Source organism: Netta rufina (genome assembly GCF_964035555.1).
Source record: "Netta rufina genome assembly, chromosome: 10".
NCBI classification, from domain to species: domain Eukaryota; kingdom Metazoa; phylum Chordata; class Aves; order Anseriformes; family Anatidae; genus Netta; species Netta rufina.
This window is the reverse complement of record NC_140133.1, coordinates 10143641-10159698: the sequence shown is the minus strand read 5'-3', so window position 1 is coordinate 10159698 and position 16058 is coordinate 10143641. Positions and strand designations below refer to the sequence as shown.

General features: G+C 54.8%; 3 protein-coding genes across 3 annotated transcripts in view; 1 reads left to right on the top strand and 2 right to left on the bottom strand.

Moving 5' to 3' along the window:
• Positions 1-4528, top strand: part of DCAF1 (DDB1 and CUL4 associated factor 1) — a 50776-nt gene extending 46248 nt beyond the window's left edge. Inside the window, exon 24 of the mRNA XM_084292875.1 lies at positions 3494-4528. Within this exon, the coding sequence (XP_084149001.1) occupies positions 3494-3552 (59 nt within the window). The 3' untranslated portion in view covers positions 3553-4528. The remainder of the gene's footprint in view (positions 1-3493) is intronic.
• A 3370-nt stretch (positions 4529-7898) lies between these two features.
• Positions 7899-12004, bottom strand: RBM15B (RNA binding motif protein 15B; the record flags this gene model as incomplete). The annotated part of the gene is given in 3 exon segments (XM_084293047.1): positions 7899-11363; positions 11365-11815; positions 11817-12004. Coding segments are annotated over 3 exon segments (2778 nt in total). The 3' UTR covers positions 7899-9224.
• A 434-nt stretch (positions 12005-12438) lies between these two features.
• MANF (mesencephalic astrocyte derived neurotrophic factor) lies at positions 12439-15389 on the bottom strand. Its single transcript, XM_084292986.1, has 4 exons — positions 15224-15389; positions 13893-14020; positions 12933-13074; positions 12439-12633 (listed from the first exon to the last, which is right to left on the bottom strand). The coding sequence occupies exons 1-4, from the start codon at positions 15309-15311 to the stop codon at positions 12449-12451; spliced, it is 543 nt and encodes a 180-aa protein (XP_084149112.1). The 5' UTR covers positions 15312-15389; the 3' UTR covers positions 12439-12448.
• Between the last annotated feature and the right edge of the window lie 669 nt (positions 15390-16058).

Below are 16058 nucleotides of genomic sequence, written 5' to 3'. Positions count from 1 at the left end.
CAAAGATATAGAGGCTTGAAAAGTTCATAGTGTGTGTGTAGGAAAGAAGGGTCTGAACTCTTTATCTAGCAATTCAGTTTGCAAAAAGGGTTCACAAGACAGAGAAGGTGAGTAAGGTAGCGTCAGGCTTGGGATTTGTGCCTTCAGATTCTGTTCAATTTTTTATTATTATTTTTAGCAAGACTTTTAAGTATGTGTGGCCAAGCTGCTTAGATCTTTTTAACTTCCAAGCTGTGAAATGGGGGTGAAATAATTGCCTAACAGGCTGATAAGTAATTGCAGTGAGTTGATTGAAGCCCTGCAGCGATAGGGGATTCACATAAGAACTAAAGGTGGGAATTGGTCTTCTCTGCCAAAGCGCTGGAGGACTAAGTGTGCCAGGCCCCTGTTTTGGCACTAATGTGGCTGGCACTCGTTCACGTCCCTTTTTTCCTGTTACAATGAAGCTTACTCCTCTGACTTCTCTAAGGGCATGACTACATCAGGTTGCTACATTTTATTTATTTTTTGGTGGGGTCAGTTCTTTCGAAGGTGGTAGCTATACTCTGCAGGACCTCATCGGCCCCTTATGTAGCTCAAATTCAGGAATAGGGTATTGCACTTGTGCATTTTGGGGTTTCACATAACTTTTGCCTGTCTCGTTAGCTGTCACGACGTTCCCGACAGCTCCACTTGTGTTTTGTCAGTGGGTGCAGGACTCAACGCTATTGAAGGAGAGCTCCCAGCGTGCTAGAACTCAGGTTGCCCAGAACACCAGTTCAGGCCAGTAATTCCAGTAGCTATTCCTGTGACAAAACTGGATGCTGCCTGACAGTTACACCGTGTGCTCTGCGGAGTGCTACCCGTTACGACGTGGCCACACCTGTGTGCTGGTTATAGGTAGAGCCACTTGATCAGAACTTGGGATCTCTTCCTGCAGCAGAGCTGCAGCCAGCCCATGCTGTGGCTGTTGCTTGGAAGCATCTTTGGGAACTTCAGGCAGGGAGAGCAGCTGTGCCAGGCTGATGGACAGGTGGTCCTTGCACAGCACGCGATGAGTGGGCTTCTGGGGCTGCTGCTTTGTGGCTTCAACTTGGGCTTGCTTTTGTTTCCCATGGAGTGAGAGCAGTTAAAATCCCCCTTTCCTTTATTTATGCTGTGGTCCTGAGCTAAAAGTGGCAAGGGCAACAATGACCAAGACACAGTTGGCAAGTACAGATAGGCTTGGTGAGGAATTTAGAATGCTTTCTACTGCCAACCTTTGCTCTACTTGGGTTGAACCTACATAATGTGCAGTGGGTGTGCTTTAAAACAAATTAATTCAAAAAAGAGCTGAAGCAGAGAAGCAAGTGGCTTCATTTCCTCATGTTTTAGAAGAGATTTTTTCCTGTTCAGGAATAACCCATGGAGACATTTTTAAATGTGAATTTGTCTTGCTCCTCCTTTGTCACTGCTGTGGGGCATGCAGACCTGTTTATCTTGTCCAAAGCAGTTTGTGTGCTGTGCACATCTCCCAGGAGCTTGTTCTGGGCCAGTGGGGTATCTTTTCTGAGTGCAGGTAGGGGTGTACCTGCACTCAAAAGAAAGAAAACTGAAATTCTCACCTGTGTCTGGGAGAGGAATAACCTGGGAACGTGCTGAATTCCAGTATCTGTGCCGATGCCTTTCAGCACCTCCTGGTGCCTTGCAGCAGCATGGCTGACTTGTTTCCTCAGTTCTCCTTCTGTAATCTGAAATGGCAGTTTCCAGGCGTGTCTATAAGCTTCTCCCAAGCATTTTGTTGCAGTCAGGTTTACTCACAGGCACAGAGCTCAAAACTGTCAGGTTCTGTGGTGGACTGGAGCATAAGGAGCTAGGAAATCCCCTTTCAAAGCTTTCCCCTGGTGTTAGGAAAGAACTTCTTCAGCTGCTCTTTTCTGGAGCTCGTGGATTACCTCCCTTGTACTTCTTTCCTTCTTACTGCATGAGTGTAGCTGCTGCAACTCTGACTGGTGCTTACCAACTCCCCTCGCGTTGCTGTAGCTGCTCAGGGAGCACTGACGACCCCTCAGTGTAGGCTCAGTGCGACGGCAGCTGAGACTGGAGCTGGTCCCAGTGGAAATGCAGACAGAGGTACGAGGAGGAGCGTTCCCAAGCTGCTGCTGCCGTTGCAGTTTCTTTCCCTGCCACTTACCAGTACAGGCTCCTGGATGAGCGTGTGCCTTCCCTGAAGCTTCTTCAAGCATTTCATCAGTAATTGTTCCTCCGCTGCTTGTTCCTCATGGGGAGAATACCATGCTCCTGGATGGGTCTGGCTCCAGCAGTTGGGTCTGTCAGAGACCTTGTGCACGTAGGTGGATTGAGGCCAGAGGTCCCCTGGTGTCCAAGGAATTTTAAAGCAGAAGGACAGCCTACACATCTTAGAGGTGTCTTCAGGGAGGAGGGATGGGGGAAAGGGTTTGTGCCCTTTGCTGCTTGTCTGTGATTTTTTTTTCCTAAGGAAAGCATCTGAGAAGGGGTGAACCTTCCAGAAGGCCTGGCTTACCTTAACAGGCATTTTAGAGTTCCACTATAACTGAGATGGCTAAGAGGAAGTCTGTGTTTTTTTGTTTTTTTTTTTTTTAACTATTTTAACACCTAGTTAACTGCAGCATCCAATGAATTCACATAAGAAAAAGAACCATCGTCATCTGCAAGGTAAGGCAGGAGGCCTTTCTGCCAGAGCTGCTACCACTTCCCTATAGTACAGCTGAGGGAGGAGAGATTTTCTAAGTTAAAAAGCGTGTGTGTGTGTGACTGCTTCTGGCAAATCCTTTCATGTCCTCATTCCATACCACAGAGGAAAACCAGCGAAGGCACAGCTCCCAGCAATAGGCTGCAGGTCACCGTTAATAAGTGCTGTGCAGTTAAGTTAATTTACAGTAACCTTTGGGGTTGCTAGAGGAAGGTGCTAGTCCTGAGTGTACAGATTACTTCCCCTCAGCGGGGAGGTCTCTGCTGTGCTGTGCCGAGGGGAGTGTCCTTCTCATGCTGACAAAGTCTGGGCCCAACCTGCTGCACAACGAGGTAGCCCTGTGTACATTACACACAGCCCGTGTTCCACTGCATCAGCTTGGTGGAACTGTCCAGCTTGCTTTGAAATAATAAGTGTGAGAAATGTCCAGCTCCCAGCACGATGAGCTGTTGCACTCAGATGTGCACAGAAAGTTGTGCGGGCAGCTCATATTCAGGTCCCTTCCTGCTGGCATCCTTCCCTCTACCTTGTCATGTGGAAATACTGCCAGCTAATGCTGCACCTGGGAGAGCTGCTCTTGACTCTCTGCTCTAACAGGGAGAACACGGCTCTGGTGCAGGTTCGCTAACTGCTTTTGTTGAATTTGAAATGCACTAATGGTGCTAGCTGCCCTCCTTAGTGCAGAGGAGTTTCTGGTCCCAAGCAGGTGTTGGCCATCTCCTTATAACTGTGCCTTGCTTAGCCACCCTGAGAGCCGTGTTTGTGCACCCACCGAGCCTAACCTATGTGTCTTCTTTTCAGCTGACAGCTCAGATAACTCTGACTTGGAGGACGACATAATCTTGACTCTGAACGAGTGAGGAGCGGCTGCCAGGCGGGGGTGTTGGCAGGAGGAGGCGCTCCCTTCCCAGCAGAAGACTGGAGACCAAATTGGAAACCGATTCTGAGCACCCCGACCCTTTTCCTCCTGGGAAAACCTGAGGAACTCCAGCCCATCCGCTGTGTTGGTTTGAGTCAGTTTGAGGCTCGGCGCTAAGTCCGAGGCTCTACAATAAAGAGACCTGGGGTTAGGCCTCTTTTCTCTCTGCCTTTTTTTTTATTTTTTATTTTAGGCTGAGATGACTCTCCTCTTCAAGGAAACTTCTGAAGATATTTCACAATATATTTTCTTTGTATAAAGTTCTTTCCTAAAGAACAGAAATAGTTTTATATAAAACCAAAAAAAAAAAAAAAGGCAGGTGTTCTAGTAAAGAGGGGATGAACTTTGTATTCCTGTAGTACCTTGTTACCATGGGGTAGGTTTGGGGGAGAAAAATTGTTTAAAATTAAAAAAAAAAAGAGGCATTTTTATGCAACTACGAAATGAAATAAGAGGATCATGGTTTCTAAAATGGTTGAGGAGTGAGAATATCTTTATTTTAAATATGATTTATTTTTTAAAGAAAACACAACAGGTGTTAGCCACCTGCTAGTGTGCCATGTGTTTCAGACGCATATGTGCCCCAGGGAAGAGCCCTGGGGGTGTTTGGTAGCTGAATGTGCAGGCTGCTCGGAGTGGAGATTCTCGCTGTGACACCAGCTGTAGTGGGAGGCTGAAAGCCTGGCGTGGCCTCGTCGGAGCCTGGTATTCCTGAGGACATAGGAATCTGGGGTTAAAGTTGGAGCCCTCTTTCTCCCCTCTGCCCTTTGTGGTTCAAGTTTTTTAATCTTTTTTTTTTTTTCTTTCCCTTTTTGCCCTCTGTGTGGAAACTGCAAATTGAAGGCCTTTTTCTTTAATGTAAAGTGTATTTATTAAAAAATTAAATAAAAGGACATTGCTTTTTGAATTGTATCCACCCCGGGAGTGGGAAGTCCTGTCTCTGTCCATGGCTGTGAGCTGTGGCCGTGCATTCCTCTGCCCCTCCTGCAGAAGCAGCGCTCCAGGAGAGCAGCTAGGTGTAGCTCCTGGCTCAGCCGCAGTAAGGAAAAGCAAAGTAAACAAGGGCTGAGATTTCAGAGGGTGCAGGCTCCACCTGCTGCTCCAGCCCACAGCAACTCCTGGCCCTGCGAGACATTTCACAGCCTGTGGCTTCAAATCTGCCTTCTCGGTTTGCCTGCCAGCCTTGAATTTTCCACGGGGGTGCCGGCAGCACGGTACCGCCTCGTCCCTGCTTTGTGGGAACAGGAAGAGGCTGCTGCTGCCAGGCTGAGACTTTGTTTAAAGGAGCACCAGGACATCCACTCTGCAGTTCAGCTCCAGGAAGGGCAGCGAGCTGCAGGGAAGTCCTGCCACCCTGCTGGTGTGTTCCAGAGGGCAGGAGCGTCTCCGGGCCTCCTCGTTCACCTGTGGTTTGGCGTTGTGTAGGCTGCCTTGTGGCTGTGCTGGCAGAAGGCAAATGAGGTGCTCCTGCCTGTACATGACAACGGGCCCTGCCCTTCAAAGAGGGGGGAAATGGTGAATGTGAGTTCAGTGTGTGGCACACGACTGCACAGCTTGGTTCTGTGAGTCAGCTCAGAGGTAAGTGCGCTCATCGCTTGCTCAGACGGGGCTGCTAAAAGCATTCTTTCTTCCAAGGTGTTAACATCCACTCAACTTCTTACCCTTTCTCTATTTTGGCCACTTTCAGCATAGAGCTTGAGGCAGAACAGGGAGCTGGAGGCTTCTCACTCCTTGCCACTCCATCAAGTTTTCCACCAGGAACTGTGCTCATTTCAACTAAGGCTCAGCTTTTCGTTGCTCGAAGAGGAAGAACTTTCTTTTTAACCAAGAGAAGGGATAGCGTTTCTTCGTTCCAGCAGTGCTTATCCAGGGCTGCTTGTTAATAATTAAAAAGAAAGGCTGCTTCTGCAACTTATAATGGATAATTGTACTCTACAGAGTCGATAAAGGTGAACAAGTTGCAATTACTACAGCATTTAAGACCAGCAACTGGAGCAGCATTCTGATTAAATAGGGAATTGAAAACGGGATCTGCCATCCAACAGCTGTGGAAGCCAGCCTCTGCCTTACCAAAACACATCCTGTGCAACTTTACCTTAGAAAATGTGCTGCTCTGGAGGAGAGGAAAAAATAATAGTGTGTACTCCACTACTAATAACAGAGGAGAGATACGGTGCCAGATGTCCCTATCGTGTTCTGGTGTTATACCACAGCCATAATCAGCTGCATCTGTTGTTGCTTCGGGCCGGGCTATCTCAGAGAAATTTGCAGACTAGTTTTATGAGACAAACAAAACGTCTAGCAGGGAGAGAGCTTGTATTTACAAATTTGACTTGAAACTGGGCCATTGTAAGTACATGTGCAACCCTTCCCTCCCACACCTATCTTTATTGACTAAAGCCAAAGGGAGCAGGTTTGGGGCCAGTGCAACTGCAGCAGGGGAGGCAGGACCTGGGTCCTGCAGCCAGCACCTCATCTGGGGCAGATGCTCAGCCTTTCTGGGCTCGTGCTGTGTAGAGACACGAGCCCAACATGCAGCTGCTGGGGAGGTTTGGGGTGAGGGGAGTGATTTTAGAGGCTGGGAGCAACATGGGCATTGGGAATGGAGGCATGGCAGGGATGGGCTTCGTGTTAGGCTGTAATGCTGCACGTAGCTGGAGTGCAGGGGGAGTCTTGGTGCTTGTAAAACAGCCTCTTTCCCCAGCACTGTAACTGCCTCTAGTTAAAAGCAGTGTTGAGAGAAGTCCTGTACCAGTCCTGGAGACCCACAGCACCTTGTTAGTCCTTGGTGGTGCCGTGTGGTATTTCTGCTGTGCACCCATCACAGACGTTGGCTTAGTGGGGCTGCAAGGGGCACCTCCATGTGCTGCCAGCTGAAGCACACCTCCTGCTGCAGCAGAGTGGACCCTTTGCCCAGAGGGTGCTGCAGCCCTCCCATGAGGGGAGCAGAGGGGAGGCTGAGCCCCAGCCTGGCCCTATTCCTCCCACCCAGGCCCAGAGGCTGCTGGCCCTGCTTGCTGTGCTCCAGCACAGGGCTGCAGAGGACACATTGCACCCGCGGCCATCGTGCCAGAGGCAAGCGTGGTGGGGCAACGAGCTAAGGCTTGGCCGTGCTGCTTTTCTGGTAAACAAAGACAGCCAGCAACCAACCTTAGGAGAGGTGCTAAAACCCAGGATACTTACAGTTTTGTTTTTTTCTTAAAAGAAATATGCACTTAATTCTAAACACTGATGCTAGAGAGCGGGTGCTGCTGCTCTCCTTTTGTAAAGTTGGAGCACGTAAGGAAAACACCTTTACACCTGTCAGGTTGTGTGTAGGAGGCAGAGGTGTTGCTCACACACGTGCACACAGGCTCACAGCAGTTGGCCGCCTCACTGGGAACAGAAAGCCCATCATTAAAAACAACTCACCCAGCCCAAAGTACAATTTTAGTACTTTTTAAAAAAAGAAAAGCTGTATTATTGTTCAATTGCCTCAAAAAGGAAGTAGGAGAGGGGGTATGTCTAGTGTTTCCCTGGTTCTGTTGTTAGGTAGGTGCAGCTTTTGTCCTTTAGGGACTTTCTCTTCCCACCCCTCACCCTGGCACACCGGGCAGCACCACGCACACTGCCAACTGCATGGGCACCGCCAGCACGGAGCAGCCTCGCTGAAAAAAGCTCTGCTCACGCTGCCTGTGGCCATCAGGGGTATTTAATAGCCCTCAGGTTCACACTCGGTGGTTACAGTCGGTGACATTTGGCACTGGCTGCATTACAACAGCAGCGGGGCCTCGGGCACAGGGTTAAAAGGCCCTGGGACAGGGTGGTGGCAGTGCTGGGGACACGGCTGGGCTGCAGGGACAGATTTACTTCTAGCATGATCATAGAAAATGTTATCAAACAAACAAACACAAACCCAACCACACTTGATATCGATACATTAAATTAAGCACCAGCTCATACATCATCACTTGATGTCCCTACTGTGAAACTCCAGGGTTAAAACTATATTTATATTTAAAAAAAAGGAACAGACACATCGTTAGGCTGAGTTATGCTCCCTGCTGTATAGGTTTTTGCCACCAGTCACACCTGAGAGCAGTTTTAAAAGGGCCTTTGGCAGCTGTCAGCACCTGAGGCTGCTCAGTCTCACACACGATCACAAAAGCCTCTGGGTCTCCCAGGCTTCTGCTCACTTGCTTACCACCAAAAACAACAACAAAGAAACCTGGCAAGTTTAAAGAAACCTTTTTATAATAAAAAAAAAAGAAAAAGAAAGAAAAAAATATGTTTTTTAATCCCCCACACTTCTGTAAGTCTTCTAAAAAAAAAAGCTATAGACATAGTTTCAATATACTAAAAAAAAAATAATCCCCAAACAGTGTAGATTTTAACTCATGGTTAAAATAGTTCCCACAGCCTTAAGTTACTGCGAAACCAGAGCTGCAGCTGGCCTGGCTTGGCTCCTGACTGCTGGGAGCCTTCACCTTGCCTAGCTCCTTGCCCAGCCAGGCAGGGTGAAGCAGCCAGCCCAGCCTCAGCGCCCTGCTGAGCTCTGCAGGGTTCCTGCAGCTGCAGCCAGGTGCTGCTGGTGGTAAGGTTCCATGCTTTCTGACAGCCAGAAGGTTTTCTCTCTTTTTGTGAACTCGCAACCAAGTTTTAACTTTAGCAAAAAAAAAAAAAAAAAAGTTTATCTTTCAATAAAGGATTTGAGATAGTGCAACGTGATTGACTACGCAGAAGGGCACACATACAAAAGTCACAAAACCCCTTCACGCCCTTTATTTGCTTGTCTACATCTAACACAGGCCCACCAGGGTTCCCACTTCAATGACTTTTTTTTTCCCCTTTTTCTCCTACTTGATTTTTTTTTTCATTTTAAGAAAACCAGGAATGTCAAACCTCATTTCTTTTTTTTTTTTTCGTTTTGCCCAAGAACTTCTGACCGAGCCACGTATCGGCTGCTTTCAGACCTCACAGACCCAAGTACAGAGTTGCCTCCTTAGCAGCAAACCTTTTGCCCGAATATCAATCGTAATTTTTTGTTGCGTACTAAAAACCATTTCTGTTCTTAGTCAGGATTTGCTTCCTTGGTGGCTGGCTTCCCGGGAACCGGCAATCCACAAATAGAGAATCAACAGGAGTGCTTCAAGACTTAAATTTGTGAAATAAAAAGCAAACAGATCAACAAAAAGAGCATGATCAGTCCTTCTCTTCCATCACAGAGGACTCCCCTTCCCCTCCCACCTCGCAGGACACAAACTGAGGAGGGGCAGGAGGCTTGGGGGGGGCTGCGGCCGCCACCTTCCAGCTCCTGATGGCACAGGGGCGGCCCCTTACAGGGCCATAAAAACTAGGATACTGCACGAGTTTAGAAATCCATCAGTGAACAAGGCTTTACTGACAACTTTTCATACAGTTAAAAAATAAAAATACAGAACAACAGCGGACAGTGTCACATATTAAAAACGAATAAAATGGGCTCTATTTAAATGGTATTAAAATTAATTAGAAACTAAAAATCTTACCACTTTGGTCGAGGTGTTTTGAGCCTCCACCAAAATGATCGGCCTTAAAAACAACGGGGCTGTGTGACACACAAAGAAAACATGGAATTGGAAAAGACAGTGTGGGCTAGGCAGTGTCTTTGACTATAACTATCACCATATGTTCTTCTTCTAACTTCCCCAATGTCCTTAGTGCTGACTGGAGGTACTGCTGAGAGAATTCACAAGGAGGGAACGCGTAAAGCATGCCTGTGCTGTCTCTGCCCTTCGCCCCTCCCACGGGCAGGCTGATAACCCCAGCAGCCTGCTTCTGTTTCAAGTAGGAGACCAGATTCCTGAGAAGCCGTCGCTGCAAGCCGGGCTCTACAACAGGGAAGGTCCCCTCAGCCCCTGCGCCTCCCGGGGCGGACTGGGTGGCCAGGAGCACGGCGTAGCCGTTGGGGCTGCCTTGTTTGATGCGGCGAGTGACTTCATCCAGCTTGGGCTGGTCGAGCCGAAGTCTCTGAGCGATTTTGAGCTGCGTTAACTTCCCGCCGGACGAGTGGTCTTTGAGGAGTCCGTTGATGACGCCGAGGTCTCCCTCCAGGATGTGCATAGAGGTGGGGAAGCAGCTGTTTTTTAGCACGAGAAGCCCGTTCCAAGCAAGCTGCAGTGTCTGCGCGTATTCCGATAAATTCTTTAACTTTTTGGTCTCTGATTTTGGCTCCTCGTGAGTTTTTGATTCCGATTCGCCAGTTCGATGATTGCGTTCGCTGTCCCTTTTTTTAGGCTGCGGAGCATCGGGTGCCTCACGATGGGGCTTCTCCTCAGTCGCGTGGCGATTGTTCTGGAGGGAGTTGCTCGGCTCTTTTTCGGCTCCGGATTCTGTAGTGTGATTCTCTTTGCGAGCCCTCTCTGGGCTGCGGTCTAAAGCTGGCCCACTGGCCTTTGTCCTGCTTCTGTCCTCGTAAGGCGAGTGAGTAGTCCTCCCGCGGTCACTGGAAAGGCTCCGGCGTTTCCGCCTCTCTTCCCACGGTTTGGGCACGGTGCGATCGCCATCGCCGCCCCAGCGCTCCCCGCTCCGGCTGCGCACTGACCGGCTGTAGCTTTCCAAGTTGTTTCTGCGCTCGGCGTTTTTGGCAGGGCTGGCCCACTCTGCCTCTGCAAAGCTCCTGTCTCTGTCCGAGTACAGGAGGTGTGGAGGAGTCCTATCTCGCACCCGCAAGTCTTGCTCGAGGCTTCGGTGCCTGCTGTACCCGTCGGCGAGCAGTTCGTAGTGCACGGGGAGCGGCGCGGGCTGGTACTGCTGCGGGTATCTCGTCTCTTCTGCTTTGGCAAAATCCACTCGAAGTCTCCTCTCCGGTCCACCCAGAGGAAAGCCCCTCATCTGCGCGCAGGCGGCCTGGGCAGCATCCAAGCTTTCGTACTGGATGTAGGCAAAGCTGTCTCCCTTCACATAGTCAATAGTCCTGATGCTGCCGAAGCGGTCGAACTCCCTCGCCAGGGCAGCCAAGGAGGTACTCGGGCCGAGGCCGCCCACCCACAGCCTGGTCGTCGGGTTGGCTTTCCCGTAGCCAATTTTGATAGGGTTCCTGCCGACAACGCGGCCCGACATCGCCACCTTGGCCCGATGCGCCATGTCTAAGTTCTGGAACTTGAGGAAAGCGTACGCCCCGCCCTGGCCCCTGGCCGGGCGCTTGATCACCACTTCTTCGATGATGCCGTACTTCTCGAAGGCGCGACGCAGCTCCACCTCCGACACGTTGTGGTCCAGGTTGCCGATGAAGAGGTTGCGGGTGGCTCTCTGGTCGTCCTCCGGCATCAGGTCTTCCTCCGCCACGATGGGGTAACTGTAGGGCCGGCCGCGCTCGTCGTACAGCCCGTAGTAATCCAGGGCCCTCTCCCGCTCCCGGGAGAGCCCGATGGCGGCGGCTTCCAGCGCGAAGGCGGCGGCCGCGGCGTGCGCGTGCCTCGGCCGCGGCTCCCGCAGCAGGGGGCTGGTGACGGGCGACAGCGAGCGCTGCTTGTACTGGTAGGCGCCGTGGATGGGCGGCAGGTACCCCAGCGGCTCCGGAGAGGGCGCGGGGGGCGGCGTGCGGCTCCTGCGGCCCCCGCGCAGGTACACGGGCTCCACCTTCAGCGGCCGGTCGTAGAGCAGCAGCTGCCGGGCCCGGGCGTGCCGCCGGGCGTCGCGGGCGTCCCCGGGGTGGCGGAAGTTGACGTAGGCCACGCGGCCGAGCTCGGGCGTGTGGGACAGCTTGACGCTGATGTCCCCGGCGCCCCCCCCCCGCGAAGCGCTGGAAGAGGCGGAACAGCCCGTCCTCCAGCAGCTGGTCGGGCAGGGCCGCGCTCAGCCCGCTCACCAGCAGCGTCTTGTACTCGCAGGAGCCCGGCGGCTCCCCGGCCAGGCCGGCCGAGCCCCCCAGCGGCGCCAGCAGCAGCGAGGGCGCGGCGCCCGGCGGCGGCCCGGCCAGCAGCAGCGACGGGGCCACCACGGCGCCCGGCAGCGCCTTGGCCTTGGGCACGCCGAGCGCCCGCGACGACGACGACGACGACGACGACGCCGAGGCCGAGGGGGCGGCCTGGCTGCCGCCGCCGCCGCCGCCGCGGGCGCCCGAGGCCGAGCCGCTCCCCGCCGGGCGGTGGTTGGAGTCGCCGCCGCCGCCGCCCCCGGCGCGTTCATCGCCGCGGTGGCTGCGGGAGCCGGAGCCGGAGCCGCTTCCCCCGCTGCTCCCCCCCCCCCGCGCCGCCGCCGCCGCCGCCGCCGGGCGTGGGCTTGTCCCGGCTGCTGCGGGAGGCGCCCGAGCTGCGGTGCGGGCCCCGCCGGCTGCTGCTCTCGCGCTCGCGCTCGCGGGGCCGCTTGGCGGCGGCGGCGCGGCCTCCCCCGGCCCCCGGCGGGCTGCAGTCCCGCTCGCCGCCCCGCTTCATGGCGCCGGGCCCCGCGGCTCAGGAGACGCCTCCGGCGGCCGCCGCCATCTTGGACAAAAGGGAACGAAGGCGGCTCCGGCCGCCGCGCCGCGCGGGCCCCGCGTCATCACCCCGCGCCCCGCCGCATGGCGGCCGCAGCAGCGCGACGGCGCCGCGCGCGCGGGAACGCCCCCGCCGGCGGGCGGCCAATCGGGAGCCGCGGCAGCCGCGGCGGCGGCGCGCGCGCGGGAACGCCCCCGCCCCTTCGCCCGGCCGCGCGCGCGGGAGGGAGGGAGGGAGGGATGAAAGGAGGGAGGGGGCGGGGCCCCGCAATGACGTCACACGGCAGGCGGGAAACCGTCGGCACTTTAATGAGCGTCCCGTACAGCGCGCACCGCCCCGCGCCGCCAGGCCCCGCCCCTCCCGTCCCCAAAACCCCGCCCCCCTCCCCCAGGCCCCGCCCCCTCAGAGGTCGGCGCGGGCGCCGTGTGCGCGGGGCGCGTACTTGGGCATCAGTTCGTGGATGCGGCGGATGAAGTCGCCCTTCTCGGCGCAGCCCTTGCACGCCTCGCCCCACTCGTCCAGGATCCGCCGCAGCTCCTTGACGCGCAGCTTGCGCAGGTCGGCGGTGCTCAGGTCGATCTGCTGGTCTGCGGGCACAGCACGGCGGCGTCACCGCGGCCCCGCTCCCAGCTCCCAGCTCCCCCCCAAGTTGTGCTGCCCCAAGCGCCCCATCCCAAAGCGCTGCTGCTGCCCCAGCAGCCAGGAGGGGTTGAGCGGCCAGCAGGCCCCGCTGAGCGCCTCCACAAAGCTCCCTGGGGCACTGCGGGGAGCCACCTCGCAACTCACCCGGCTGCAAAGCCTCACATAATGTCAGCAGGATGAGCCACCCCAAACGACCCCGTGCCCCAGAAAGGCACAGGGAGCTTCCCCTACACCGGCGACTCACCGTATTTCAGTTCACAGATCTGACTGTCTTTCTTCTTCAGTTTCTCACAGATCTTTTCCACGGGGATGTGGTGACTCATGGGCTTTGACACCTCGTTAATGATTTTGGTGGCTGCATCGCTCGTGGCCCCAACGTAATAGCACTAGAGGGAAGAGAAGAATGAGGTGGAGATGCATGGGAAAATGCTTCTAAGAGGAGGGGTTTCTATCCGTCTTCTCTCCTTGCACAGTTACGCAGCTAGATGCTTACAGTTACAGCACTTTCCCAGTGACTGCTACACAAGGGCAACACAAAGCCTATCTCTGAGCCAAGGGAACTGAGCAGGCACCTCCCATCACGCTGCTTCGCAGCTGTCGAGGCTGGTTGTCTCGTGTCTCAAGTTTTTAAAAACTTGGATTGAGTTAACGAAGTCGTCTTCATTCGAGGAGAGAGACGCTCTGAAGCATTTCCCCTCTGCACTTCCCATGGTGTCCCTCTGCCATTCTCTTCGTAGGAGAGTTCAGGGCCTTTTTCTTGGGGCTCTTCGTTCAGGGATTGTCATCTGCTTTTACTTAAGGCAGTTTGGTTTTCCTTTATTTAGTTTTCAGCTAAACAGCTGAAGAGTGCAAGTATTTTAACAGTTTATATTACACCCCAAATACAGTTTGACAGGAAAGTTCTACAGCAAATGAAAGCTTTGTAATGCCCAGCACTTCAGTAACAAGGAGAAATAAGGTCAGCCAGTAAGATGTCTGTTGACAGATACACACATATACATTTCAAGTGAAGTGGTCATGCTCCTCGTCTCCTCTTACAACAAGAAGAAAGAACAGAGGAGACCAATTGCAGCCACAGAGCTAAGCAGAACACCCCCCTGGGAGGGGCACACCACACTAACAAAGAAGCACTGGTTTCCTCTCATTTGCCAAGTGTTCTACAGTTTATTTCCTCCAGAGGCAACTATTGTTGACTACTACTTACCAGCCGGTTCTCTTTGCCTTTTGCCTCTTTGCAGGATTTCAAGAGCTCCTTTTCAATACTGGCAGGTGTGAACTCAACACCGTTGTCCTTTAGGCTCTGGTAGAACCTTCCCAGGAAGGTAACGCACACTGGAAGGGAAGATGGATGGAGTTACCTGCCTCTGCAGTGCAGCTTTCAGAAGGCGCTTGTAGGGAAAGAGAGTAAGGGATGTGGAGAACAGAACTTTTAGAAGCTGTGTTAGCAATCAGTGACTTCATAGGTGTTCCGGCAGGTTTTTCACAGCACAGGTCAGCCAGCACTACGCCCTGATATTTCTGGTGCAAACCATGGCAGCGCCCATGGCTTTGGTACACTGGATTGAATGAGCAGCAGCATTCAGCTGTAGGGGGCACAACACAAGACAGTGCCCGAGGAAAAAACATGAACTTAATTTTGCGTCTTATTCTTGCTGCTTTGGAAAGCAACTTGTCAGACTACAAGCTTCAGAATATCTGACTGAAAAACAACCGTCTACATGATCCCCCTGCAGCGTGTGCAACCCTAGTAACGTGATACCACTGATCATTCAGTTACCTGGGACGAGGAACAAAACATTTCCAAGAGAAAACGCCACCCATTGTACCCACTTGGCGTGGGAAACAAGAGGAGAAACACACGCTTCTGCATCAGTTTCCAACAAATTCAAAGAGGGCAGAGTTAAACACAACGAAACTCCCACAAGAGCATGGGCAGCTGCCAGGACAGACCCAAGCCCTGCCTGGGGAGGAGCAGAGGCAGCGCAGGACACGGCGGGGTCGGTGCGGGGGGCTGAGAGCTTCGTGGTGCCTCGGGCTGCACCCGCTCAGCGGCTCGCGGGGCTCGGGGCTTCCCGGGGCTGGCAGCGGGCTCAGCCCGTCCCCTGGTGCTGTGTCCCATGTATTTTGGGGACGGGTGCGTGTCACCAACTTGTGCCCGGCTCCCAGCACGGGCTCGGAGCGCTGTGAGCGCAGGGACTCGCCCGCCCTCAGACCCGGCCCGACCCCGCTCCCGTCACGGTAACGCCGGGGGCGGTTCCGAGCGGGGCCGTTCGGGGAGCGACTCCCTGCAGCCCCCCCCCCGGCAGCATTTACCTCACGGCAGCCACGGACACGCACCCGGCGGCCCGCGTGGAGCCGAAACCCTCCGGAGAGCGCGGCGGGGCTGCAGGCGGGGCTTTGGGCGCCTCACGGGAGCCTCCTCGCTCTGCGCCCCCCCCCCCCCCCGGCTCGCTCCGCTCCCGGCTCTCCCGGCCCGGCCGGGCGGGGCCCCGGGGCCGCCCCCCCGCTGTCCCGGCCCCTCCCCTCCCCACTCACCCTCGCACTCGCCGTCGCGCAGGGCCCGGCCGCCGGCCGGCAGCAGGAGCAGGGCCAGCGCCGCGCAGAGCCCGTGGGCCGCCCGCATCCCGCCGCGCTCCGCGCCCGCCGCCCCGGCACCACCGGCACCGGCACCGCCGCCCCCGCGCCGCGGCCCCGCTCCACCCGCCGCCCGCCCCCATTGGTCCGCTCCCCGCCCGGCTTCCACGCCGCCTCCTCCCATTGGGCGGCCCGCGGCCTCCACGGGAGAGTTGGCGGGCGCCGATTGGGGGAGGCGGCGGGACGGGGAGTGTCTCCGCCTCCCTCGGCCGCCATTTTTGTTAAGGGAAAGGCGCCCGCGTGGGCCCTGGCCGCGCCTGGCTGCGGGCGCCATCTTGTAGCGGGGCAGAGCCTCGCACCCGCGGCGGGGCGGGGCGGGGCGGGAGCGGGCGGGGGCCGGCTGAGGGCTGGGTCATCGCTTCTTGTTCTCAAAGCAATCACACAACGTGCTAGAACTGCCCTCAACAGATTGAATCTGTCGTTTGCACCCTTCTGAAGCTGTAGGGAGCACTGTGCGCCCCTCGATTGCTGTATCGCAGGGCTGGACGTTTAACTGCACCCCCGTTTTGTCACCGGAGACAGCGTCGTGTAGCCCTGAGCTAATGCACCCCAGGATGGAGGGCTGGGGGCTTGTGAATGGCATTAAAAATAGATGTTGCTGAGTGTCTTTGCTTATTTCTGTGCAAATTAACCAAAACAAGGAGTCTTGGGGCCCCTCACAAAGGATGGTTCCTGACAAATATGGGAACCTGTCTCAAAAACCAGCTGAGACCGACCCTGTGGTTGGGACAAGAGC

Excerpts from the sequence above, each read along its gene's own strand:
- MANF (XM_084292986.1), bottom strand. The coding sequence starts at position 15,311 with ATGCGGGCGGCCCACGGGCTCTGCGCGGCGCTGGCCCTGCTCCTGCTG. Across the intron at positions 13,075-13,892 it reads AAGGCAAAGAGAACCGGCTG|TGCTATTACGTTGGGGCCAC; the intron begins GTAAGTAGTAGT and ends TCTTCCCTCTAG. Across the intron at positions 12,634-12,932 it reads GATCTGTGAACTGAAATACG|ACCAGCAGATCGACCTGAGC; the intron begins GTGAGTCGCCGG and ends CTGTGCCCGCAG.